This window comes from Barbatula barbatula, assembly GCF_947034865.1.
Source record: "Barbatula barbatula genome assembly, chromosome: 12".
NCBI classification, from domain to species: domain Eukaryota; kingdom Metazoa; phylum Chordata; class Actinopteri; order Cypriniformes; family Nemacheilidae; genus Barbatula; species Barbatula barbatula.
Genome location: NC_136775.1, coordinates 762,926 through 789,329, shown reverse-complemented (window position 1 = coordinate 789,329; position 26,404 = coordinate 762,926). Strand labels below are relative to the sequence as shown.

Below are 26,404 nucleotides of genomic sequence, written 5' to 3'. Positions count from 1 at the left end.
TACGAACATCCTATAATTGATCTGAAGAACAGTTTTGTGAATCCGGCCTTACACATTTCTATAAACCTATTTATTTCTACTTCCATGATAATAAGCCTGTGATTTGTATTTGAATAACATCTGATGTTTTATTAACTTCTTAAGAATTGTTATCGAAAAAAGGGGAAAAATTTCATAAATTAGTAATTTCCAGAATTGCTGTAAATGTAAACGACACTCTTTGAGTTTCAATTTGAAAGTGTTCTGAAAACAAAAATTCAATATTATATTGCACATGTTTTGCTATTATTAAATCTGAATCTGTATGAAAATAAATGTACTCACTGAAATGGTAGTTTTGCGAAGTCTCCATAATCACACCCTGATATTACAGCTCATTTTACAGAAATAATAATATATGCACTCATCTGATATTCACTCATGTAAAACTCAAAGCATTTACTGTATGCAAAATACAACATGTAAAATCGGTTTTGCACGTTAAGCGTTCAAAGATACTAAACCTCATTCACATGCAGAACAAATGAAATGAAGAACAAACCTTTTTAGCATATTCATTTCAACATTTGATTTAAATATAATAAATAGAAGATTAACACCTGAAACTGACCTGCTTACTTATTCGAGTATTTTCATACATCAGTGATGTTTTCTGGACAGAAAAACTTCCCTCCCTGTCTGATTTTACACACCCCAGCGGCTGTACAAGCATCTGTCTGTTCTCGCTTGATGTAATTCACATTAAATGGTTTATACATGTACCTGAACAAACCTACAGGGCATAGAGACGAGAAATAGAATGCGTCTTAGATCTGTGTGTCATGTGTATATGGTTTGTGTAATAATAATGTGATTTTGTAGGTTGAGTTTACATTAGGTCTCTAGAGACGTCTTTAACACAGACGTGTCACCGTTCAGTGTGAAAGCTTCAGTACGTGATGGTGACCTGCCATCTTGATATATTTGAAAGGATAATTTATATTCAAAACATTCAGACATTTTTTGCACCTCTGTGTCGCATGTTACAGTCGGTGTAAATGTGTCTAAAAGCAGCTTCGGTTTCACATTCACACCATCAGTAGAAGCTTCTCATTCGAGGCAGTTGATTTGTCTTTCAATGTATGAAGTTTTAGCGTGTTCAGTGCTTCACGGATGTAGTAAACGTTGGGTTAAGTCGTGCAGAAACTATGTGTCTTGTGTGGCTCTCACGGCAGGTCCGTATGGAAGCTCATGTGATAATTGGAGTGGCGACAGCGGCTTCAGGCCATCTCCAGGAGTCACATTTCTATTCTCTGAGCTTATAGAAGTCTGAAATATGAATCCTTGCAAGTGCTTTAAAAAGGTGCGATGACCCGAGGCGGCTGTTTAGAAAAGATGGGAATGAATCGGGGAATAGCGCTGTGGACGTCTTTACTGTAACAGAGAGTTGTAGTAATGGTGTTTCAAAAGAGCTTGATTTATTGAAAAATAATAGCGCTGGTGCTTTAGGTTTGATTTACAGGACAGACTCTCACGTTTCTCGTCTTTTCCTAGACGAGCAGTAAAAGTGTTTTATCTCATAATTCCTGTTTAACCAACCCTGTAATTTTCATCTTATCTCTGATGTTCAGTCATCATGCCGGCTGTGTCATTTACTCTGTCCTGAGCCGCCCGATGGTATCTGAACACACATGTCTGATAAAGATCTGAAAAATAATGTGTAGAAATATTAATAGATCGAACATCATGATGCCTTTGGTTTGGACTAATAAAATGAGACAAAGCGGGCACCACAGTTTTATTGAAATAGTGAGTCCGTCCAAGTGAGGGATCTCAAATTCATTGTAAAGTGTTGTTGGATGTATTTCAGTTTGGATACCTGTTATTTCAGTGTTGCCTGCTGCAATGTTTGTGTTTTTCAGAGCCAAAGAATGTAGATTTTATTGCCATCAACACAAACACACATGGATTCATTTTGGGGTCATGAGTGTTGCCGGGAATACGAGAAAAATCTTTGTATAATTCAAATACGGATCCGTCAGCCGTGAACGTCAACAGTTATTTTAATGAACTATTAAAGCAATAATCCACTTAAAGCTTTTTTCTGTTGACTCCCAGTCAAGCGGCAATGCCATAACAGAATGACCAAAATAACAGTTAACAGCTTTACTAGTTTACCGTGAACATGCCCGGACATTTCCGAAGCTTCATTTGAAAGTTTCATTATGCCAGAGGTGTCAGAAATTCTCAGCTCGAACCAAACCAGACTAAACGCATTGAGCATTGTTATCGTCCTTGTGTAATAGGAAACGGTGAGATTATGACGTTTAACTCTTTTTGTTATCGTGACTCATCTGGCGTCTGCGACAATGCAGACTTGGTCAAATGGTCGACCTCTGGATTGCCTCTTCTGTCTCGACATGTGTGCATGAATGATCCGCTTTTGCATTCAGTTACACCGGCCACGTGTGTACCGCATCGAGAATGACACCTGCACTTCAATTCCTAAAGTCTCCGTTCATATTTAACCTATTTGCTACTGAATCAAATCAGCTGCAATCAATTTAAAAACCAACAAAGATATTTTGAGAAATGTCTCTGTGGTTTTGTGTTTCTTACAATGGAAGTCAATGGAGTTCAGTGTTGTTTGATCATCAACATTCTGCGAAATATCTTCTGTTGTGTTCTGAAGAAGAAAGAAACTGGTACAGGTTTGGAATGACGTGAGAGTGAATAAAGGATATTTTTGGTGAACTGTTCCTTTAAGACAGAGAGACTCTCAATACATTTACAGGAGTGTTCTGTAAGAGTATGTTTACGAGATGGAAAACTGAAAGGTTTTGCTGTTTTTGACGTCTTCAGTGATTTGAATTGACTGGTGTTCTTATGGAAGAGAATGTTGATAAAACAATGAAATCCCCCAGAGTCTCATCTCTATTGTGCAGGAGGTGTGGCTGTGTTCATATAAAACATTCATGCAAATCTTGACCTAAAAGTGGTTTAATGATGTTGGTAAATCCCTTCTCTCCATACAGCCATAATGTTTCATGATTCATTTAACTGCACTTTTCCACTTTCCATTATTACTGAACTCTCTCTCTCTCTCTCTCTCTCTCTCTCTCTCTCTCTCTCTCGGGAATGCACATGCGCGACCTGCGTATACATTTCTTTTTTGACCTGTTCATACTTTAGGTAACAAAATTAAATTAGCGTCACACGCTAAAAAGGAACTATATATCAGGTTTTAGGATCAAATCACTAGAAATTTTGTTTAACTTACTGTAACTTTGTTTTCAGGACTTTGACAGTCTATATTTTCGCTTTTTTAGTTACAACATACTTTTGTCTGTTGAGATGCTTTCGAGCTTTGTCTAATGAATGAGCAAGGCGCTAGCAACGTTCTTAAATGTCATGATTCTGCCTTCTCTTGTCTTGGTTTTCTGGTCTAGAGGCAGAATTATGACGGACCCACGTGTTTTATGTGGAGAGAAACATATTATTGTCAATCAGGACATAATATGCGTTCTCTCCTGTCTCGTCATTTGGCTCCGCCCCTCTCGTTTCTAGTATAGCTTTCCTCCTGTGTCTCATTACCCACACCTGCCCATCGTTATATCCTTTGTTCGTCTCCCTATTTAAATCCCTTGTATTCTCTGTCCTGTGCTCGTTTGTCTTGTAAACCTTGTAAACCTTGTACCTCGTGGAAACTGTTTGCGCTATCCCTACGCTGTGTCCCAGCGGTAGCATCCTGTTCTGTTACCCTCTGTGAGTTTTCATTCTTGTTTTTTGCTGTCTTTGTTATCCCCTGGATTTTACCCCCTCGTGGGTTTTTGTTTTTCTGTTATTTCATTAAAATCTGTTTTACCCCGTATTGCTGCCTGCGCTTGGGTTCTTCACTACCTGTTCCGTGACAGAACAAACGAGCCAAGACAGAACCCAGCAGCAGCATGGACACTGGCCGGTCTAGCTTGGCCCGCCGCCTCTGCAGCCTTCGCCAGGGAAGTGAGACTGTGGATGATTATGTGGAGAGGTTCCTGGACATCGCAGGACAGGGCGTCTTCGGGGAGGAGGAGCTGGCGGTGCTGTTTAACACCGGTCTCAGAGAGCCACTCTCTCGATCGGAGATGAGGGCGATGAGGCCGTTGGACTTCGACGCTGTGTGGGATGCCGCCACAGGTCGTTCGTGGTCCACGACCTCATCGAACTCCTTTGACTCATCTCCGCTGGTTGCGATACCAGAGAGTGGTCCTCTGCAGATCAGGAATGTGGGCATCGCCACGCACCACTCCCCAACCTCTGCAGCCTCTCCACAACCGCCCAGTCTCACTGGCAAGCGAGGGAGACGGGAATCCTGGGGGTCCTCGTTTGAGACCTCCAATCCCGAGCCGCTCATCCCATTCTCTTCATTCCTGCAGCCGGCCTCCAGGCGGGGGGCTCGGCTGAAGAAGAGGCAACGGAGGGCGGCTCGAAGGGTGGTCCCGTCGAGCCCGGTGGTCCCGTCAATCCCGGGGGTCCCGTCAAGTCTGGTGGTCCCAGTGGTCCCGTCAAGTCCGGTGGTCCCGTCAAGTCCGGTGGTCCCGGGGGTCCCGTCAAGTCCGGTGGTCTTCCAGCCGGCGTCAAGTCCGGCCTTCCAGCCAGTGTCTCAGCCCCAGCCGGCGTCTCAGCCCCAGCCGGCGTCTCAGCCCCAGCCGGTCTTCCAGCCGGCGTCAAGTCCTGCCCTGCCGGCCTTCCAGCCGGCCTTCCAGCCGGTGTCTCAGCCGGCCTTCCAACCGACCTTCCAGTCGGTGTCTCAGCCGGCCTTCCACCGGCCTTCCAGGCGGTGTCTCAGCCGGCCTTCCAGCCGGTGTCTCAGCCGGCCTTTCAACCGACCTTCCAGTCGGTGTCTCAGCCGGCCTTCCACCGGCCTTCCAGCCGGTGTCTCAGCCGGCCTTCCAGCCGGCCTTCCAGCCGGTGTCTCAGCCGGCCTTCCACCCGGCCTTCCAGCCGGTGTCTCAGCCGGCCTTCCAGCCGGCCTTCCAGCCGGCCTTCCAGCCGGCCTTCCAGCCGGCCTTTCAGCCGGCCTTTCAGCCGGCCTTTCAGCAGGCCTTTCAGCCGGCCTTTCAGCCGGTGTCACAGCAGGGGACTCCTAGAGCCTCTATGACTCCCCCTAAGACTGTTCCACCCAATCCATTCCCTTTTGGACTGCCCCCTAGGCAATCTTGTTTGCCTCCACCCCCCCTCCCATGTTTGTTATTTTTATTGTCTCACCCCAACCCGTTTGTGATTATTTCTTGTATGCCCCTGGTCATGTTTGCAATGTTCTGTTGGTTTATGTCTGTTACCCAGTCTGTCTTGTCTTGTTAGTTACTCCCCTGGTGAACGCCAGGAGTCGTTCATTAAGGGGGGGGATTCTGTCATGATTCTGCCTTCTCTTGTCTTGGTTTTCTGGTCTAGAGGCAGAATTATGACGGACCCACGTGTTTTATGTGGAGAGAAACATATTATTGTCAATCAGGACATAATATGCGTTCTCTCCTGTCTCGTCATTTGGCTCCGCCCCTCTCGTTTCTAGTATAGCTTTCCTCCTGTGTCTCATTACCCACACCTGCCCATCGTTATATCCTTTGTTCGTCTCCCTATTTAAATCCCTTGTATTCTCTGTCCTGTGCTCGTTTGTCTTGTAAACCTTGTAAATCTTGTACCTCGTGGAAACTGTTTGCTCTATCCCTACGCTGTGTCCCAGCGGTAGCATCCTGTTCTGTTACCCTCTGTGAGTTTTCATTCTTGTTTTTTGCTGTCTTTGTTATCCCCTGGATTTTACCCCCTCGTGGGTTTTTGTTTTTCTGTTATTTCATTAAAATCTGTTTTACCCCGTATTGCTGCCTGCGCTTGGGTTCTTCACTACCTGTTCCGTGACATTAAATGTATTAAGCAAATGCACTCAAACAAACTTATTCCGCATCTGGTTCATTTTGGTTTAATTTATTAGATTAACATTTTTATTGTGATTTGCTGATATTTTCACTATAGGTGCTTTATGTAATTGTGTGAATTTGTTTATTTACATTTGATTTGTTTTTTTGGGTGAAATACTTTGCATACATGTAAGTTTATCATGTTTACTTCCTTTTAACTTTCGGCGCCAATATCCCTGTGGGAATAGTGCTAGTGTACTTACGTCCCGACCCAAGTCTATTCCCGTCTTGAGCGTCATTTGCCGGTCCCACTTCCCCGTCTCTATCCAATGCTTTCCTGTCTGTTCTCCACTATCACATTAAAGGGTCCCTTTAAAATAAAAAAGACTTGACTCAAATGTTGAATGTGATCCTAAAATATTTGTATCTACACCTGCCTGAATGTCTATTAATTTAGAAAAAAGGTGCTTCTAGAGAACTCAAGAAACTGCTTGAGGAAATGACAAGAGAACATTCCTACATAAACACTGACTACGCTTAAGATGAACACCATGTTTAACAGAGTTTATTTACTTGGAATAGTATAAATCACCCTTATTCTTTTTATTGTTTAGTGCAGTGGTTCTCAAACTGGGGTCCCCAAGATGGATCCGGGGGGGCTGCAGATTTTGTGGCATTTTATGGAATATAAAGATTTATTTTATCAATAAAATCTGCTAATGTGGGACGGGTGGACAGAAAAATAAGACCACCAGACAAAATAATTGATTTCCATCATTGTATAGCTGAATGTGTTTTTAGTAAATTTAAATTATAAGATTCTATGTCTTTATTTGGGGGCCACAAAGCGATGCACACTTCCCAAAAGGGGAATTACAATGAGAACCACAGCTCTAGTATATTACAAAAGATACTGCCTTGTTACACAGATTAAATGTAATAAGATAATGTTTGTTTAGTAGTTCAATACTTGCACAATACTTTTTACAACGTTTTTTAGTTGACAAGTTGTTTGTAGTTACAGTTTCACAGCAGCATCAGTAGTCAGTTTTATGTAAATCATATAACCAAAATGCATCTGTAAAATCAAGAATCCCAGCACGAGTCTTTATTTGTCAATGGGGCATCTGTCAGTGGAGACGGGGTCAGAGAGGGGTGCGGTACAACACTAAATATGTCATCATGAATTCTTCCAGGGGAGGAGACTGGCTAACATTCAACATTTTTATGAACTTCTACCCGCTGTTGTAATGTGTTCTTGTTGCTCTTTTGTTGTCTAATGCTCATACGTCATAAAGCCACACATTACTGCTCAGTTGTCTATGTGGATGTTTGACTCGCAGGTCAAGATTTGTGTGTTGATATGTTGCTCAGAGACAGCTGCCGCCGGCTTCAACAGCGGCCTGAAAGCGTGACGTTCCACTAACAGTTTCAATATTGTGGGGTGTTATTGAAACATCTGATATGACGGCGTGTGGACCTTTTAATCAGACTCATTCTGTTATCATGAAGAACAGGCCTTTTAGTGTCCTCACTTGATTCCTTTATCACCCATGACGGATCTGCTTCTAAACAGCGGCATTATTCCTCTTCTTCACTCTAACATTTGAGAAATTAAAGATTGTGTCGAAAGTTTGTCAGAATGTTTTGTATGTAAAGAGCAGTGGTTTTTCAAACTTTTTTGTTGTAAGCCCCCTTTGCAGAGTGCATAGCTTTGCGGCCCCCCAAATAAATACTTATAATCTTAAACTTATCATTTTAATTGAACCAAAAATATATTCCATTATACAATGCAGAAACATCAATTCTTTTGCTTGATGGGTTTTCTGATGTTTGATAGCATAAAATGTATGATACATTTCTGTATTTTACAAAATGCCACAAAATCTGTGGGTCCCCCTAGATCCATCTTTGGCCCCCCAGTTTGCGAACCGCTGGTTTAGAGTTATTTTGCAATAAATGCTTCAGAAAATCTCTTGATGTTTATACTTCATTGGTGGTGGATATATGACATCATGTTGAGTTGTGAACGTGCTGTGGGGCGGATGGACATCGTGTCTTAGCTTTGTTGTAGCTGAGAGGCTGATTGCTCTTTAGGAAGGGCAGGTTTCTTCCTTCCTGATGTGGCGTGTCATGTCCTCTTCATGTTGGATTTTGGATTAGTACGCACTTCTTATGGAACACAGTCTGAAACATGCAGATTCTCCAAAACAATGTGGTTTTGATTAGCACCACTGCAGTCTGTCAGTAAGCACGCATGCAATCATTTAACACATCTAACGCATTAAGTGGACAGCGACATATACGTGAAATGTTAAAATATAAACAATTCAGTGGGTGTGGCAGTATAATTGTCATGTTAACACTACGTATCATTTTACTAGAAATGTAACAAAATTGCTTATATAGACGTTTCATTGGACGCACGCGCCTGGCCCGAAGATAACTTCCAGTCTGGCTAGTGGCTAATAAAACTTTCTATTTTATTCAATTTATATATTATTGTATAATAATTGTATAGAATAAACGAGTTGCTGAGTTATATTGCATGTTAATATTATTAAAGAGTCCTGTAGTTCGGTTGCAGTTATGGAAACCGTACGGTGGTTGATCTTGGTATAACCGTCTAAATTCTAAATATTAGAGAGACAAGTTTAGCCAAGTAACGCTTCTTCTCAGTTTCATTTCATTGTTATCAGAAATAATCTACAGGCGCTCAATTGTTTGTGAATGTGTACTGGAAGGTACATTCGGGCATGCTCACATTTGTTTATGTTGTTGCATTGAAACCGTCTATATGAAATAACAGTACATTTTTTGGGATAATCTAATGTTTTAAAACCTTTTCAATGAAATCAATCAGGATAGAGTTTCTTGTGTTTTGAGATTGTTGTGGAAACGGAGTCACAGTTCTTCTAAATGTGTAGAAGTAGAAATGAAACCGAACGGACTTTTACTTTACTCGTTTTCATTTGAATTTCCCTCATGATTCCTCTCACCAATTAGGTCTTAAGTCCCATCAAAATACAAAACCAAAGCTGAGTCACACAAGCCTTACAGATGAGACACAATGCAGCTTTCTGATTGGCTAAGAAAGCGACAGTGTGGTGATGTCATAAACACGATGCACTTACATGTTTCAGGGTTTATGAATGTATTTTTATCCGATTTGTGTGCAGTCTGGTATGTCACATGTCATTGTATCTGATTCATACCGATTAGTTTGAATGATTTCTTTGTTTTAATTGCTTTTGTTTAGTTTTATATGTCCTGCATGTTCAGTAAATACGATGTGAATGTGTTTTTTCCCGTTGTAGTGTAGTGGAGGTGAATTGGGAGGATTGGTTATAGCGTGGTGCTTCTCTTGCCCCTGTCAACTCGTATTATGGGCTGGACGCTACACACGCTAGTGGCCAATATCCCCTCTCTCTGTCTCTCTTCTCTGGCACGTCTGTCTCATGCACACTAATGAGGGCTGGAGGCACAATGGTATGAAGCCCAGATTAGCAGTGACACAGAAAGTGCAAAGCGTTGTTCAGACTGTATGGTTTTATTTGACTCATTCTTCTCATCCACAGAGACCGTGCTGGGTTTACATACGACACACCAGTGCTTTATAATAAAAACAAACACAAGTTTCATGAATACGTCAAGAATCTTTCTCGGCATTGCCACTAAAGGCTTTTCAAATCAATCATCTCCTGTAGTAAATGAAATACAAGAGATTGTCCCACAGTCCTAGTGCAACAAACTCTTTGAGTTAAAGTGATACTTTACATTCTTTTGTGATGAACACAATATTTGAAGAATTCAGATTTTGCGTCCCATTGACTCCCATAGTTGGAATAAAATACAACGGTAGTCAAAAGTGCCCCAGAACTGTTGCTGTCCTACATTCTTCAAAATATCGTCTTTATAATTTTTTGTTCTGTTGAACACAAAAGAAGACATTTTGAAGAATGTAGGACGGCAAACAGTTCTGGGGCACTTTTGACCCTACTATGGGGGGCTTCTTCCAAATATCTTTCTCTGTGTTCATCAGAACAAATACATTTATACAGATTTGGATAAAACTCGAAGGTGAATAAATGATGACAGATTTTCATCCCTGTAAGAAACACGTCAGTGATAATATCCCTATGAAGGTTTTTTATAACACGGAGTGAGGCATCATTCAGGTATGTGTACGGGTTCAGCTCTCATCAGTTAAGAGCAGTGAATAAAAGAAACAGAGAATGTCGTCATGTAACCTACAGAGATATCACACTTCATGATGTTTTCAGGGTTATCTCGGGCAGCTTCGGCACAATCACGTTTCTTCACTGAATGAATTGGTTTTCTGGTCTTACCAGCACCAGCATGTTTTCTCTGCTTTTCCTTGGCACTAAAGTGTTCTTTTAGGTTTTATTTTTAGTAATCAAATCACATGCGGTTACGTAATGTCAGTATGGGAAAGTCATCCGTGAGACCGTTGGAGTGTTTCAGAGGAAAAACGTTTGTGGGAAACTGAGGAGTATTTAAGTAGTGAGGTTAAGCGAGTAAGCAGCGTTTCAAGGCATCATGGGTCGGCTCCAAAAGCCCAAAATGTCATCTGGAGAAGTGATGCAATCCCACAATGCATTGCGATGAAACGTCCAAACAAGATGAAGCAAGTGAAATGTTGTTTTGCGTAAGTGTTGTGTGTGTTTTTATTTGAGAGACACACGTTGTCTATCGAGAGTTATTCTCTGATGATATTCTGTGGAAGACGATGCGGATGTTTTTTTATTTGATCATCCTTTTGCTTTTTTGTTGCCAGTGATGATTCTTGAAAGTAGTTTGTTCTGTTGTCATGGGTGTTTTAGACTGGATGTCCACCGGCTGTTGTGAAGTGAACACAACAGATCTACTCACGCACCAGCGGAGGCATTACCAACCTGTTCACACCAGTGACACACTCGATGAGTAAAGACATCAGTTCATCAATGTGACCTGAACATGGTGTTCAAGACACTAAATGTCAATGACAAACTAGTTTAGGGAAGTTGACAGGCGTTTATTGGCTAAACTGAAATCGGTTGAGCAAAGTGATGTTAGTAACTGAGAGAACTCTAATGCGTCGTTTTTCTAAACTGTAAGTTATAATAAATGAATGACACCTGTTCACTGATGTCTTGTTTTCTCTTTTTCTCTGTGTGTGTCTGGTCTCGGTGTGGCGCTCACATCTCTTCACACGCAGAAAACAGCCAAAGGTAAGAGAACCATCTTAATTGTTTTCTATGTGTGTAGTTAACTAATAAACCGTACCATGTGTCCTATGGTGTGACAGCAAAAATGCAGAAAACTGTTAATATGATTAACACCTGCACCTGTAACTTTCGATTCGATTGCCAACCCTACATTTGGCACTAAATTTTTAATTTTTTAATTGCATGCCGACTTTAAATTCCTTGTTGACTGTAAGTTGCGATCGTTTTTACTTCCGTATTTTGACGCATTACCGAGTGGAATTTCTAATGAGAAAAACAGTGGGCGTGGCTTTCGTCTTTCTCCGCAATTGTATTGGATGTATAAAAAAGATTTTGAAATGGAATCGGTGGCAGGTTAACAGTCGAAGCCCAAACTGTCTAACAAACGTCATCTAAGATGGATAGTCAGGCGGAAGTGCATTTTCAGGCACACAAATTTAAAAAAGAGAACGACTCGCATTGATAAACTATTTACTATAGACGCTGCATTGTCATTTTTTCCTTCAGTGCGCCTTTAGAGATTAACAGAAATTTAAAGGCCTTTCCAGAGTGTCATTAAAAGATGCATTTGTGCATGAACTGATTTCTGAGTGTATTTCCGGTGCACATGCAGACACATGTTGGGTGTGAGACGTGTACAGATGTACAGCGTGTGACACACACAGAAGCCAGTGTACATTCACTCAAAGCTGTATTGTTGCCTCTCTCTCCTCCGGCTCATGGACGAGAGACGGCCTTTGTGCTTCACACACAGATAGACTATAGCTCAGACTAATTCTGAAACACTAGTGGGGGTCCATGATCCCCAACATCCCTGCGATCACCCGAGAAGAAGAGTCGGAGGCCATTACTAAAAAGAGATTCTCACATTCCACCGGTTAACAAAGATAGAAAATGACCACAAATACAAATTCAACACACTGACAAATTTCCGTTTTGTAATTGTTTTCTATGATTGCCACCTATTACTTGTTTCACCGATCTCAAACAACTCATCAAATTTATCCAGATTCTTTTACCTTCATTTTACACCTCCACACGCTTCATGTGTTCCAACTATTACACTGTCATTTCTTTCTCTGTTTTAACATCTGAGACTAAGTTGATGCTTAAATGAAACTTTTTTTTGTCATTGCTGTTTTGCTCGAGGAGTCTGTACCCATGAAACCGTATTTTTTAACCAATAGCGATGTAGCGTGACCGAGCGCTTCAAACACATTCAGTGAGTCATCTCTTAATAATGTTGTCCAAAACAATCTCTGTGCATGATTTTATTTTTCCATTCACTTTTACATGTTTTGTTTTAGTAGCGTTGTTCGATATTAAGTTTTTTTAAATAGCAGATTGACTTTTTTTAAACTCTTATTTGCTTAACATTGTCGGCCCGTATGAAACCTTGAGAATGTCTTTTCTTGATTTAATTCATCTCAACACTTTGACCTATTTTACATAACGTAGTCCTCATGTGTGTTTACAGTGAATTTAACATCTGACTCACTCGGTGTTCTTCATCAGAACATTTGGGTCAGCCGAACGGCTCCGTCTGTTGCCCGGTGATCTCCAGAGACCATGAGAAAATGTGCTCATAAAATATCTCTTCATTACTGCCGCACGCTCAAAAGAAAAAAAACTGAAACCTATTTCATGAACGCCTGAAAATAACAGATGATGAGCAAGTGCACATCTGTGTTTTCATCTGAAGATTGTTTAGTTTGTGATGTGAGAGAAGAGGAAACGCTCTCGAGCTGCTCTGTGTCCCTCTGTCAGACGCGGTTGCTCTGGGATCCGGCCTCTCCAAAAGGAGGAATTTATACAGATCTCTACAGATTTATGTTTTCTTATTAACCGTGTCCGAACAAAAGACTTAAAGTCCAGCTCTGTGAGAATCATTCAATGCTCAGACGTTGCTCTTTCACAGCTCAGGAGACCTTTCGGAGATCTCAGTTATGTTGGTTTGTTTGGGTGTCACATCTTTCTTCTAAAATGATTTTATAGGATGAATAAAAATAAGCCTGTTGTCGAAATACAGCATAGATAACATGGATAACCTCCACACATTTTGTTATCCTGGTTTGAGATCTCTTAAGGTGACACGTCTAAGTCCATGTGTTCTCCGTTTAATCTCATTGCTGTTTCTATTATTTCAAAAATGATCTTAACGTTTAAACAATTTATATTTCCTGTTTCAACTGACTGTCTGTGAGTAACAGGCCGAGTCTCTGGGACTTTTCTCATTCAGTTAAAGGATTTCCTCTATGTATGAAACAAGCAGAATCATGTTCTGTCTGTCTGCCAAACTGCAAAACATCAATTCTTCTGTTGTCTGCGAGTCTCTGGTGGACCGGCGGCGGGAGACTCATGTCAGAACATGTCAGAACTCTTTTGTGTTTGTGTCTGCAGGTGTTTGCCTTCGATCACTGCTTCTGGTCCATGGATGAGTCCAACGTCCCGAAACATGCCGGTGAGTCACAGACACAATGCCTCTCTCCTCACTGCGCTGAATTCAATCACATCACCCTGATTATTATGGGTCATATTTGGTATCGTGAGATGAACAGCTCAGGAAATGACACGGGTGTTTGAATGTGCCGTTCCTGAGGGTGTGAACATGAACTTGAGGGAGAAACAGCTGACATCAGCAGACAAAATCACGTTAACTTTCTTTTACCATCGACGGTACTCGATGGTATTTTGACACTTTTATAGGTTACACTTTAGATTACGGGCCCTTATTGTAATTAAACAGGATTTACAGCGTAACTAATTACAATAATGTACCTCTATCTGTAGATAAAGGGAAACAATATGCAAAGTTTGGGGAATAAAATATTTATAAGGGACTGCATGCCATATAAACATCCATATCAAACCGCTCTTGAAAACTTGATTATAGTCTCAAAAGATCAACATTGATTTAACACATTAAAACTCATCAAATGAACTAATAATAATAACTCATAATTCAAATAAATAATTTGTGACAATCCTAAATCAGTCAAATAAAATTAAAAACTGAAGTTAAAACTTAACTAACTTTAATTTACAGTTGACAGACGGTCAGCGTGCTTCATTTGTGCCGTTTTGTTTGCGCAAAAACTGAACACATCCTTTCCCCTTAATTCATGTTTGCTTCAATAATAAACAAAGAACCCCGTACTTACTTAATATCCACAGTAGCTTATTTGTGGCTTTTATTGATTTATTACTGCGTTTACAAAAATGTTAAAGATTGTTTCATAGCATACTGCAGGTCTTGCAAATCTAAAGCGTTACCCTTTATACATGCCCTTTTACTGGCACTATACTGAGCTCAAAACAACAGTTAAACACAACAGTTACTAAAAATAAGTCTTCAGAAGTGTATATTTGATCGTTTTTGTTATTAAGGACAAATACTGTGCTCACAAACTCAGTTCCAGATGTAGTCGCCCATCATTGCTTCATCCCACCTTCCATGTGCTACAGACATTTCTAGAAATAATTAAAATATGTGAAAATTTGTAGAGTTTTTGTTTATTTGCAATATACCGATATATCTAAAACATTGATGCTACATGAAAATAAATATAAATTGCTCCACGGAACTATGAAAAGGTCGAGCGATACTAGTAATTGTGTCATCAGTGTACAGACAGACAGTGTGTTTTCAGTCTCAAAGTAACCACACAATAAAATAAAGACGTGTTTATCTTTAGGTAACAGTTCATGACCGTCGGCCAACATAAATCTTGACAATCATCTGCATGTTCTTACATGGATCATTTTGTTCTGTGTCTCTCATCTGTCATACTTACAGTTTAATACACACAAACATCTGCTCATAAAGCCCATAATGGAGTGTCTGAAATCATCATAATAATAATTAATGTCTTTAAGGAAAGTTTATTTACAGTTTACAGATAATAAGCAGGAGATTCACATTAAATTGCCTGCTGATTCACATACTGACAAATCTAAATGTCATGTTGTGGTCATTTCAAATATTAGCAAAGTGAATTGCTAATACATATGCAAATGACATATTTCATGCTGGATAGTGTTTGTTTTGCATCTGTCTCTGTCTCGCTCTCTCTGTGTCTCGCTCTCTCTCTGTCTCGCTCTCTCTCTCTCTCTCTGTGTCTCGCTCTCTCTCTCTCTCTCTGTCTCGCTCTCTCTCTCTCTCTCTCTGTCTCGCTCTCTCTCTGTCTCGCTCTCTCTCGCTCACTCTCTCGCTCACTCTCTCGCTCTCTTCTCGCTCTCTCTCTCTCTCTCTCTCTCTCTCTCTCTCTGTGTCTCTCTCTCTCTGTCTCGCTCTCTCTCGCTCACTCTCTCGCTCACTCTCTCGCGCTCACTCTCGCGCTCACTCTCTCGCTCTCTTCTCGCTCTCTCTCTCTCTCTCTCTCTCTCTCTGTGTCTCTCTCTCTCTGTCTCGCTCTCTCTCGCTCACTCTCTCGCTCACTCTCTCGCGCTCACTCTCACGCTCACTCTCGCACTCACTCTCGCGCTCACTCTCTCGCTCTCTTCTCGCTCTCTCTCTCTCTCTCACTCTCTCTCTCTGTGTCTCTCTCTCTCGCTCTCTCTGTGTCTCTCTCTCTGTGTCTCTCTCTCTCTCTCTGTCTCGCTCTCTCTGTCTCGCTCTGTCTCGCTCACTCTCTCTCGCTCACTCTCTCGCTCACTCTCTCGCTCTCTTCTCGCTCTCTCTCTCTCTCTCTCTCTCTCTGTGTCTCTCTCTCTCTGTCTCGCTCTCTCTCGCTCACTCTCTCGCTCACTCTCTCGCGCTCACTCTCTCGCTCACTCTCTCGCGCTCACTCTCGCGCTCACTCTCTCGCTCTCTTCTCGCTCTCTCTCTCTCTCTCTCTCTCTCTCTGTGTCTCTCTCTCTGTGTCTCGCTCTCTCTCTGTCTCGCTCTCTCTCTCTCTCTCTGTGTCTCGCTCTCGCTCTCTCTCTCTGTCTCGCTCTCTCTCTCTCTCTCTGTGTCTCGCTCTCTCTCTGTCTCGCTCTCTCTCGCTCACTCTCTCGCTCACTCTCTCGCTCTCTTCTCGCTCTCTCTCTCTCTCTCTCTCTCTCTCTCTGTGTCTCTCTCTCTCTGTCTCGCTCTCTCTCGCTCACTCTCTCGCTCACTCTCTCGCGCTCACTCTCGCGCTCACTCTCTCGCTCTCTTCTCGCTCTCTCTCTCTCTCTCTCTCTCTCTCTGTGTCTCTCTCTCTCTGTCTCGCTCTCTCTCGCTCACTCTCTCGCTCACTCTCTCGCGCTCACTCTCACGCTCACTCTCGCACTCACTCTCGCGCTCACTCTCTCGCTCTCTTCTCGCTCTCTCTCTCTCTCTCACTCTCTCTCTCTGTGTCTCTCTCTCTCGCTCTCTCTGTGTCTCTCTCTCTGTGTCTCTCTCTCTCTCTCTGTCTCGCTCTCTCTGTCTCGCTCTGTCTCGCTCTCTCGCTCTGTCTCACTCCGCATGCGTTAAATATCAAACTGCTGCTCAAATGAATTGTGTTTTTGTATTTTCTTCGTATGATTTGCTGGCGTATTCTTCTTCATACAGTATTGAGGTAAGAGAGAGAGAAATGCAGATGCGATGGGTTGTGATGTAGGTGAGGTGCATGTGTATCGTAAGGTTGTGATGGTCATGGTTGTGTTTATTTGCTTCACAGGTCAGGAGGTTGTGTTCAAGTGCCTTGGGGAGGGAATACTTGAAAATGCATTTCAAGGATACAACGCCTGCATTTTTGCCTATGGACAAACAGGTACAATCATTAACATTCAACAAACATCTCAATGATCCTAAAAACAGGATTCCTTTACAGGTTTCGGTCTTGTGAAATGGATATTCTCCTGACTGGTTTCATAAGATTCATTGACATATAAACACAGGTTATTAACATTTAAATATGTCTAATGTCGAAGGAAAAGTACATGAGATGGAGAGGCATTCATCTTTAGAAGATATTTTGCATAACGTTGATAAGACGTCACAAAACAGCGAACCCCATTTACTTCCACTGAGACGTTTCTCAAACTATCTTCTTTTGAACAAATGAAGTCACGATTTCCTGTTTTCAGCAGAAGCGTCACAAAAGGTTTACTCCCTCGCTGTCTCAACCTGACCTGTGCGAACACGTCTGCCGGCTGAGATAACATCATAACATGTCTTTGAAATGTTCTGTTGGTGGTCCGACAGGCTCTGGGAAATCCTTCTCGATGATGGGGAGCGGCGACCAGCCGGGTCTGATCCCGAGACTGTGCTGCTGTCTGTTTGAGAGAGTGTCCAGAGATCAGAGCGAGGCTCACTCCTTCAAGGTCGAGGTCTCGTTCATGGAGATCTACAACGAGAAAGTCCGAGATCTGCTGGATCCCAAAGGGTGAGAAGAGCGGATGGATGTACAGTGATTCCCAAAAAACTCACACGTCTAAACGTCATTGCATTACATCTTGAATTTGGCCACTTTTACTTTGTTCTGATTTTCAGACATAAGAAGCTGTGAGACGCATGTGTCTTTCGATGAAATGTCTCTTACTTTGATATTTTAGGTGAGGTGGAGGTGAATCTGTTTTTGGGCCGCTCTACATGAATGAGTCATGAAATATTACCTGAGGTCTTCCGTCTCCATTTCGCCGTTTTCTCTCATCACTGTGTGTTTTGGCATCGTACGCAAGACGCTTTGGTTATGGAGAACTCAGAACTTTTTTTGACCCGTCTGTCTGCTCTCATCTGGACGCTGATGTGTTCAATATCAGCTTATGTGTGATCCTTGACCACAAAACCAGTCATAAGATTTATACATCATCTGAAAGCTGAATAAATAATCTCTCTATTGGTGTATGGTTTGTTATGATAGGGCAATATTTGTCCGAGATAATGGTGGAGTCTGAGGGTGCAAAAAAATCGAAATATTAAGAAAATGGCCTTGGAAGTTGTCCATCAGAGGCGCTTTATAAGGCCGTTTGCCGAGATGATGCAGGTTTGTTTTAACGCTGTCTATGGGTTTACCGCTGTTATGACGTTGTAGATAATCCTGAAAGCAGACATTCTAATCTTCACATAAATACCAAACTTGAGTGGGTCATTCCCAAAGGGCGGTAGCAGCGAGTGAAAGTTTGTAAAGTTTATATATAATTACAGTAGGACATTTACAAAATATCTTCATGGAACATGATCTTGACTTCATATTCTCATGATTTCTGCCATAAAATAAAGATCAAAAGTATCATTTTGACCCATACAATGTATTGTTGGCTATTGCTACAAATATACCTGTGCTACTTAATACTGGCTTTAGGGTCACATATGTCTGGTGAACTTTAGTTTATATATTATAAATTAAATAAATACATTTATTTTATAGTATAGAATTCAGCCACTATGTCTTTAACAACGTTGATGATGCCTTAAGAGATCTGTTTACCTGTAATGACCATCGCAGCTCCAGGCGACTCCATCCCCAACCAGGAGCAAAGACGCACAACTTGTCACATTAATGCTAAATCTACAATACTCAGTTTTTAATGCTTAACTTGTATCACATGACTGCAGTTTGAAGTGATAGCTGCACGTTTGCCTGCTTATAAAATTGCTCTGTTGTCTGATATCAGTCACAAAATTTGTCCTAAACAGTTTAAACAAATGACATGTCCTAAGTAAAACGAATAAGCTTTCGTTATTATTCATAAACATTTACTCGGTAACTTTGAATCAAAGTCAGTGAGTGCAGCTGTGACACGTCAGAGGAGAACTGGTCCTCCCGGCTGAGTCTGGTTTCTCCCGAGGGTTTTATTTCTTCATTTATTTATCAATGGAGTTTGGGTTCCTCGCATCAGGGCCGTGTTGGCTTGCTCACCAGGAGACTACTGATATTAGTTATCATTTATTATTAGAAGGATCTTGCTTGTTAAATAAACACCATGCACTGTGGTGCGTTTTACCATCTCCCGTTTTTCAGTTTTTCTTGTGTAAAGCTGCTTTGGAACAATTTACATTGTGAATAGGGCTATATAAATAAAACTGAATTGAATGATTGATGTGGTTTCTTGTGTACAGGAGCAGACAGTCATTGAAGGTACGAGAACATAAAGTCTTGGGTCCGTATGTGGACGGTCTGTCTCAGCTGGCTGTGACGAGTTTCGAGGTAAATATTTGCATGTTGAAGTGTTCAGAAGTTGCTCTCTGGTGTCTCGGGATCTTTCTTTGAAAATTCTTTAGGCAAGAGAAAAATAAAGGAAGTATATAGATATGTAAAATGAATGTGGATGGATCAGATCAGATTATTTGATTCAGATCTTGTTCATCAGAGTTCAAATGTGAGATTTTATAATGGACAAGGTCATAGAGGTGATATTCTCACAATGATGATACATTAAAATCCTGTTCCGTCTCTCTCTCTCTGGTCTGTCTGTTTTCATTGTCCTTTCTCTTTCTGACAGGACATTGAGTCTCTGATGTCCGAGGGGAATAAATCCCGTACAGTAGCCGCTACAAACATGAATGAGGAGAGCAGTCGGTCACATGGGGTCTTCAGTGTCATCCTCACACAGACGCTCTATGATCTGCGGTCTGGGGTCAGTCATGTGTTTACATCAACACTCATGCTGCTGTTGGTTAAATATGGCCCTGTTGTAATATAATATCTTCTGTTTGTGTTTATGATGGGATGCAGAACTCCGGCGAGAAGGTGAGTAAGATCAGTCTGGTGGATCTGGCCGGAAGTGAACGTGTGTCTAAGACTGGAGCTGCAGGAGAGAGACTGAAGGAGGGAAGCAACATCAACAAGTGAGAATAGTCTTGAACTTAAGAGAAAAACTCAGCGTTGTTTCATTGATATTAACTTACAAACTGGATGGTGGTTCCAGTTGTTTGTCGGGGGACGTTCAAGGCAACATTACATTTTACGTAAAAATTTCATTTCATTGTTATGTCATTAGGGAGGTCAAACGCCCATTTCACATCGCACACATAAGCGGAGCGGGAGCAGCCTTGTGATGCCATCGCTTTTCTAAATTCTTTGCTTAAAAACTTCAGTACCAATCTGAGAGCAACTCTGAGCAAGGAAAGACTTTTATCTTAGTGAGGAGGCGTGGCTGACCCTGTTGCTATGTATGACACATGCTGCGTCCGAAATAAAACAGTATGTTCTATACGGTATGAGTGGGAGTAGTATGAATAGTTTTGGGACATACTGCGTCCGCCATGTTTTATGGTCATGTGACCCGTATGCTCTTTGATCTGTGACGTTTCTTAAAATTTTGTCACTAGGAGCAACTCCTTGCGCTATGATTTTTCATGAATACGAGCCCTTTTTAATGACTATTTAAGTGAATTAAACCCTTGAACCCTTTTTTTGTTATTTTATTTCTTACACTTACCGTTTTTAATCTAATTGACCACAGTGACCGTTTAATTCATAGTTTTTACAATGTGCATTTTAGCAAGGCAGCTTATACTTTACATCCATTTTTCTTACATAACGTTCTGCATGGTATTGAAGAAAAATGTGAATTTGCTAAATAATTGAATATATGATAGTGCTTTTCAATTCAATCAATATATTTTATATTACATTCTTTCTGATTCGACGAATTAAAAGGCTAAACGATTAATATATAAATGTTTAGATCGACTTTCTCTCAGTGGAAGCTCTGACACGTGTTGTGTGGTCTCTTCAGGTCGCTGACCACACTGGGTTGTGTGATCTCTGCTCTGGCCGATCAGTCTGCAGGAAAGAGCAAAAACAAGTTTGTGCCGTACAGAGACTCCGTGTTGACGTGGCTGCTCAAGGTACTGAGACACGTTCTCATTCAGAAATCACGCACAAACTCTGCGAACAGGAAAATGTTTTCAAAATGCTTTAATCCGCTGAAGGTTTGTGTTTTGTGTGTGATTTAATTTTTTGTGTTTCAGGACAATCTCGGTGGCAACAGTAAAACAGCAATGATAGCCACCATCAGCCCAGCCGCCGATAACTACGAAGAGACGCTGTCCACCCTGCGCTACGCCGACCGAGCAAAGAGAATCGTCAACCACGCTGTGGTCAACGAAGATCCCAACGCACGCATCATCCGAGAACTCCGAGAGGAGGTGGAGAAACTGAGGGTGCAGCTCTCTCAGGCCGAGGTGAGATTACATGTCCTTAGAAGTCACAAGTGTTGAACTCGCGTTACTGCAAATCTGACGAGGATTGTGTTGCATTTATCAGTCTCTTAAAGCTCCAGAGCTCAAGGAAAAACTGCAGGAGTCTGAGAAACTCATTCAGGAGATGACGGTCACCTGGGAGGAGAAACTCAGAAAGACGGAGGAGATCGCACAGGTCTTTAACACACACAAATGAGCCCAGTCATAGCAAAAACACTTGCGCCACATTGTGCCGGGTGTACAATAGGGCCCATAGGCAGCGTGCATGTGTCTTTATAGTTTGTGTTTATAAATGTCATTGTGTCATCGTTACACATCGTTTAAAAAAACATGGCACTTTGGTCTCGTGTAACCGGCCTCCCAGTATGAAATCCAACATTTCTTCTTAAATGAATGTCATTGGTGTGTGCAGGAGCGTCAGAAGCAGTTGGAGAGTATGGGCATCTCTCTGGAGTCTTCAGGAATCAAGGTTGGAGACGACAAGTGTTTCCTGGTCAATCTAAACGCTGATCCGGCTCTAAATGAACTGCTGGTTTATTATCTGAAGGTACATTCATCTGTCATCCTTAACATAATTCACGATTTGGGTTTAATTGACACGATTAAGGGAAGAACGATAAAATATGATGAGAGGAAGAGTTGGGAGAAGCATCACTCTGTTGTGTCAAGTTTCAAACCACCGCTCAGATGAATCATTCAGATTTGTGAACGAGTAATTCATCATTCATTCACAAGCTGAATGTCTTTAGATGTGAGCAGTGCTGGTTGGCGGTCTGTGAATCAGCCGCAGGGCTTCTGAACACCAGACAACAGCTCTTTGTTTGTGCATGCGGATGTGACATTAGCATGTTAATGTGAGGGGAACGGGGGCGTCTGTGGGCCGTGAAGATGTTTGTTTCATCGGAGCCCACACGTATGATAACAAGCACTTTCTTCTCCTTCACTATTCTTACTGTCAGCTGAGAACAGATGAAGATCAAGGGGCGGCAATAAAGAAAAGTCATCTTAGAAATATAAATAGTTCAAGTGCATAGTAGTAACCATTTCATGGTGCTTATTTAACATGAGATGAAAATAACAGACAGCGCTTATTCTCAAAACCATGAATAGATCTTCACTAGGGCGGGCCAAACTTGCAATAATTACAAATGCATACATAAAAAGAATAAATGTGATAATAGGACAAAAAAGAAGAAGAAACTATACGATTACACAGATCTTTTTAAAATAAAGTTAAGCTATAATAAATATACAAATAATTGTGTTTTTTTTTTTATAATGTTTAATTTGTAAGGAAAATTTGAAAGAATCAAAATATGTGTAAAAATAAATACAGAAAATAATCTTATCTTAAAAAACTACTTTTCAAAGAATTAAATAACTCATTTATCGCAAATCATCGCGATTCACACATTAATTATTTAATTTACTTCGCATGCATTGTATTTGTTCAGTCAAGTCATTTTTCTGTTTTAATTTTCACTTTGTTTATTTGTTTGGTTTTTATCCTTTATGTGATGAATGTCATTGTTTGTATTTTTTTCAGTATAACATTTCATTTACATTTAAATTCAGCTGAAGTCAGAAAAGTCATGTTTAGAGTCGACCACAGTGTGGTTTGTTGAGTGATGTGTTGTATGTTGAGATGTTCTCGTGTTGAATAGGATCACACGCGTGTGGGTGCAGACACGTCTCAGGACATTCAGCTCTTTGGTATCGGCATTCAGTCTGAACATTCAGTGATCGAGATCTCGTCTGACGGAGACATCACTCTCACACCAGTTAACAACGCCAGGTAAACATCACCTGTCAAGAACACATCCAACTCAAAATTCTCATTCATCTCCGAGATGGGTGTTTGGTTTGGGGCCAAAACATTTTTAAGAAAACCTCTCCAGTAAATGAGATAAAACTCCCAGAGATGGAATCAAATGTAACTTCCTTCATTTTCATTGTATCCGATCGTTTTGGATTTAAAAGATAACCAGAACTCAAACTATAATGCAATAACGTTTTTGATGATGGTTATTAAAAAACGTTCTGTCATTGTGTTGTCGCAGAACTTGTGTAAACGGCACCATGATCTACTCCAGAGTTCATCTGTGGCACGGAGATCGGATCCTGTGGGGAAACAACCACTTCTTCAGGTAATGCACAAACTCCGTGAACACGATCACTTGTGTCGTCGCAGTAACACTCATCAGATTCATCATCTGGTCCTCAGAATCAACCTGCCCAAACGCAAGAGACGTGAGCGTTTGAAGGAGATGGAGAGAGACTCGCCCCGCGAGAGCTTCGTGGAGATGGACGTGGAGACGGCCAGCGAGGCTTCATCTGAACAGGACTACAGCTATGAGTTTGCTCAGATGGAGGTCATGATGAAGACTCTGGGGAGCAATGGTACGGCCGTGACCTTTGACCTGATGACCTTTGCGTGATTCAGAGGCCTGATGTTGTGTTCCTGTGCTCAGACCCCATGCAGAACGTGGTGCAGGTTCTGGAGAAACAGTATCTGGAGGAGAAGCGTTTGGCTCTGGAGGAGCAACGGCTCGTGTACGAGCGTGAGCTGAATTCTCTGAGACAGCAGCTGTCACCGGAGAAGATCACGCAGCACCAGCGCAGCGGCAGCGACCGTCTGCCTCTCCCCACACACAACTCACACAACAGAGTCAGACTGTGGACAGACGAGAGGTGAAATGCGTCCTCACCACACGTCTCTGCTGGCGATGTGTTTATTCAGATGCATGAACGTGTGTCTGTCTGTGTTTCAGGGACGAGTTGTTTCGTCAGAGTCTCTCTCGACTCCGCGAGCAAGTGGTCAGAGCAAATGCTTTAGTGCGAGAGGCCAACTTTCTGTCGGACGATATGAAGAAACTCACCGACTATCAGGTGACCCTCCAGATACCTGCTGCCAACCTCAGCGCAAACCGCAAGGTGAGAGCCATAAACACACGTGTGACACCATATCCTGCCGGGTCACATGATCACTGTAGATCTCATCTTGTAGATAGAGAGTGCGTGCTTGTGTGTTAATGATCCAAATACTTTTTTCAGAAATGTTTTCCCGCAATAAACGCTGATTTGATTAGGACTGTCAAACGATTAATCGCGATTAATCACATCCAGAATTAAAGTTGTATTTAAGAGAAACATAAAAATGAATAAACTACATTATATCAATGTTTCAATTATTGGTTAATATGAATAAATACATGCTAACACAATATTATGTAAACGCAATGGTTTTTTGGGGATGGAATTAATCACGATTAATCGTTGGACAGCCCTAGATTTTTATCTTCTGTCTAATGTTGAATTCATGTTGTTACGTCACACCCAGCGTGGAGCGATTGTGAGTGAACCTGCTATCCAGGTGCGGCGTAAGGGGAAGGGAACACAAGTGTGGACCATCGAGAAATTAGAGAACAAGTTAGTGGACATGAGAGAACACTACAGAGACTGGAGAGAGAACACACAAGAAGTGGTGAGTCAGATCAGAGTCTTTGTGTTTTTTTCAGAGGTCACACCAAATCTCCTTCAGAAGTGTTTCTCTACCTTCACAGATTTAACTATTGCAAAATTCAATGCATGTCAGGGATTGCTGAAAACAAGCTGTAAACATTGTTTTGATTCGCCGGCCTTTTTGTAGTTCTTGTACAATTCTATGGTGCTAATTATTGTGGTAATATTTCAAAAGAATATCACGTAGAATGAGTATTTTAGTGTATATTTAGCTCAAGTACATTCTGAGCTTTGATCATTAATTACAATATATCGTTATATTGCAAAAAATAAAAACTGTAAACATTTTCATATATTTTAAAGGACTAATATTTGATGGCTAAAACGAACATTATTGTGTAATACAGTGTGTTTACTAGGGGTGTAAAGAAACACCAATTATACGGTTCGGGTCATGGTTTTAGTGCCACGGTTCGGTTCGGTTGGATGTGGGGACAGGGTTCATGGTAGTGCACCAGCAATGTTAAAGAACACTAGATTCACTTGATGACTGTATCTTTATTAACTTTATAAACTGGTGTCACATTTCTCTTTGGAAGAAATAAATTGATCTTATAATAATAATATTTTAATAATATTTAGAAACAATACAGCTCTTATTAGTTTTTAACAGTGTTCTTACTACTATTTAATCAAATGTAAAGAAATAAAAAATTGTTTTGTGATGCAGCCTTAAGACAAAAATGAGGCATTTTTTAGTGTTAAATACAATAATGAGCAAAACCTCTTCAGAAGCCCATTTTACTGATGATGTAGATAAAATAACTAACGCTGTTTCTGGTCCATGTAGTGCAAGTTATAGATAAAAGGACATTGCGCTTTATATCATGCTTTGAAGAATACAATAACATACGATTGACGGTTCATTCGGTGTTGGAAAGAGTTCGTTTCCCCCTCACACATATGCAAAATAAGTATGTAACATGATGTGTAAATGTAGTTTTATTTGTTACTATGAAGTTTATGATGAGAAATGACGATTTACTCCGCACAGGAGTGATTGACAGCGCAATGCGATCGTTTTACCCTCCCACATACATACAACATGAGACATCATTAAGACGCTTTCAATGAGAATTTGTTACTTTTTCCTTTCAATCCTTGTGCATTTGGCCATTAACAATTCAATTCCGTTTGAATATCGTTACACCCCTAGTGTTTACGCGGTTTATGGTTAAAAAAACACATTTGTTTTCACATACCGTACATTACTTATGCTCCTCTGTGCCCCGCCTTTCTGAAACACCTTGATTTTTATCAAAGCTCATCGTTGTGAAAAAACCTAGTGTGCTCTGATTGGCCAGCTACCCAGTGCGTTGTGATTTGCCGAATACATCAAGCATGTGGCGAAATGTAACGCCCCTTACTATATTCAGAACATCGGCCTTCAAATCATATAGACAGCTGATAATGTCACCGGTACTATGTGAGTTCAATAGTCAGTCTCAAATTCTTTAAGAATGAAAACGTACTTACAGGCTGTAAGTGAGAAGCGGCACTTTTTAAAAACATCATCTTTTGTCATGAAACACACAGCGTCTCCACGACATGCAACACTACAGCAGACACGCCTTCTTCCTTTACGTATACATTATGGGCGGAGTTCTTCAACGCTTCTCACAAACTGATGAAGAAATGTGGTGGCGTGTTTAAACAAGGCGTTTTAGGCAGGTTTGGTTTTA

General features: G+C 41.3%; 1 protein-coding gene across 1 annotated transcript in view; it reads left to right on the top strand.

Annotated features, from left to right (window-relative positions):
• The window catches only part of kif13a (kinesin family member 13A), a 42,395-nt gene that overhangs the window by 2,606 nt on the left and 13,385 nt on the right, over nt 1–26,404 (top strand). Inside the window, exons 3-19 of the mRNA XM_079469150.1 lie at nt 11,092–11,104; nt 13,502–13,562; nt 16,729–16,821; nt 17,256–17,436; nt 19,113–19,200; nt 19,496–19,630; nt 19,729–19,841; nt 20,735–20,846; nt 20,970–21,182; nt 21,265–21,375; nt 21,613–21,747; nt 22,865–22,995; nt 23,261–23,347; nt 23,425–23,600; nt 23,672–23,891; nt 23,972–24,134; nt 24,541–24,684. Coding sequence (XP_079325276.1) covers nt 11,092–11,104; nt 13,502–13,562; nt 16,729–16,821; nt 17,256–17,436; nt 19,113–19,200; nt 19,496–19,630; nt 19,729–19,841; nt 20,735–20,846; nt 20,970–21,182; nt 21,265–21,375; nt 21,613–21,747; nt 22,865–22,995; nt 23,261–23,347; nt 23,425–23,600; nt 23,672–23,891; nt 23,972–24,134; nt 24,541–24,684 — 2,176 coding nt within the window. The remainder of the gene's footprint in view (nt 1–11,091; nt 11,105–13,501; nt 13,563–16,728; nt 16,822–17,255; nt 17,437–19,112; nt 19,201–19,495; nt 19,631–19,728; nt 19,842–20,734; nt 20,847–20,969; nt 21,183–21,264; nt 21,376–21,612; nt 21,748–22,864; nt 22,996–23,260; nt 23,348–23,424; nt 23,601–23,671; nt 23,892–23,971; nt 24,135–24,540; nt 24,685–26,404) is intronic.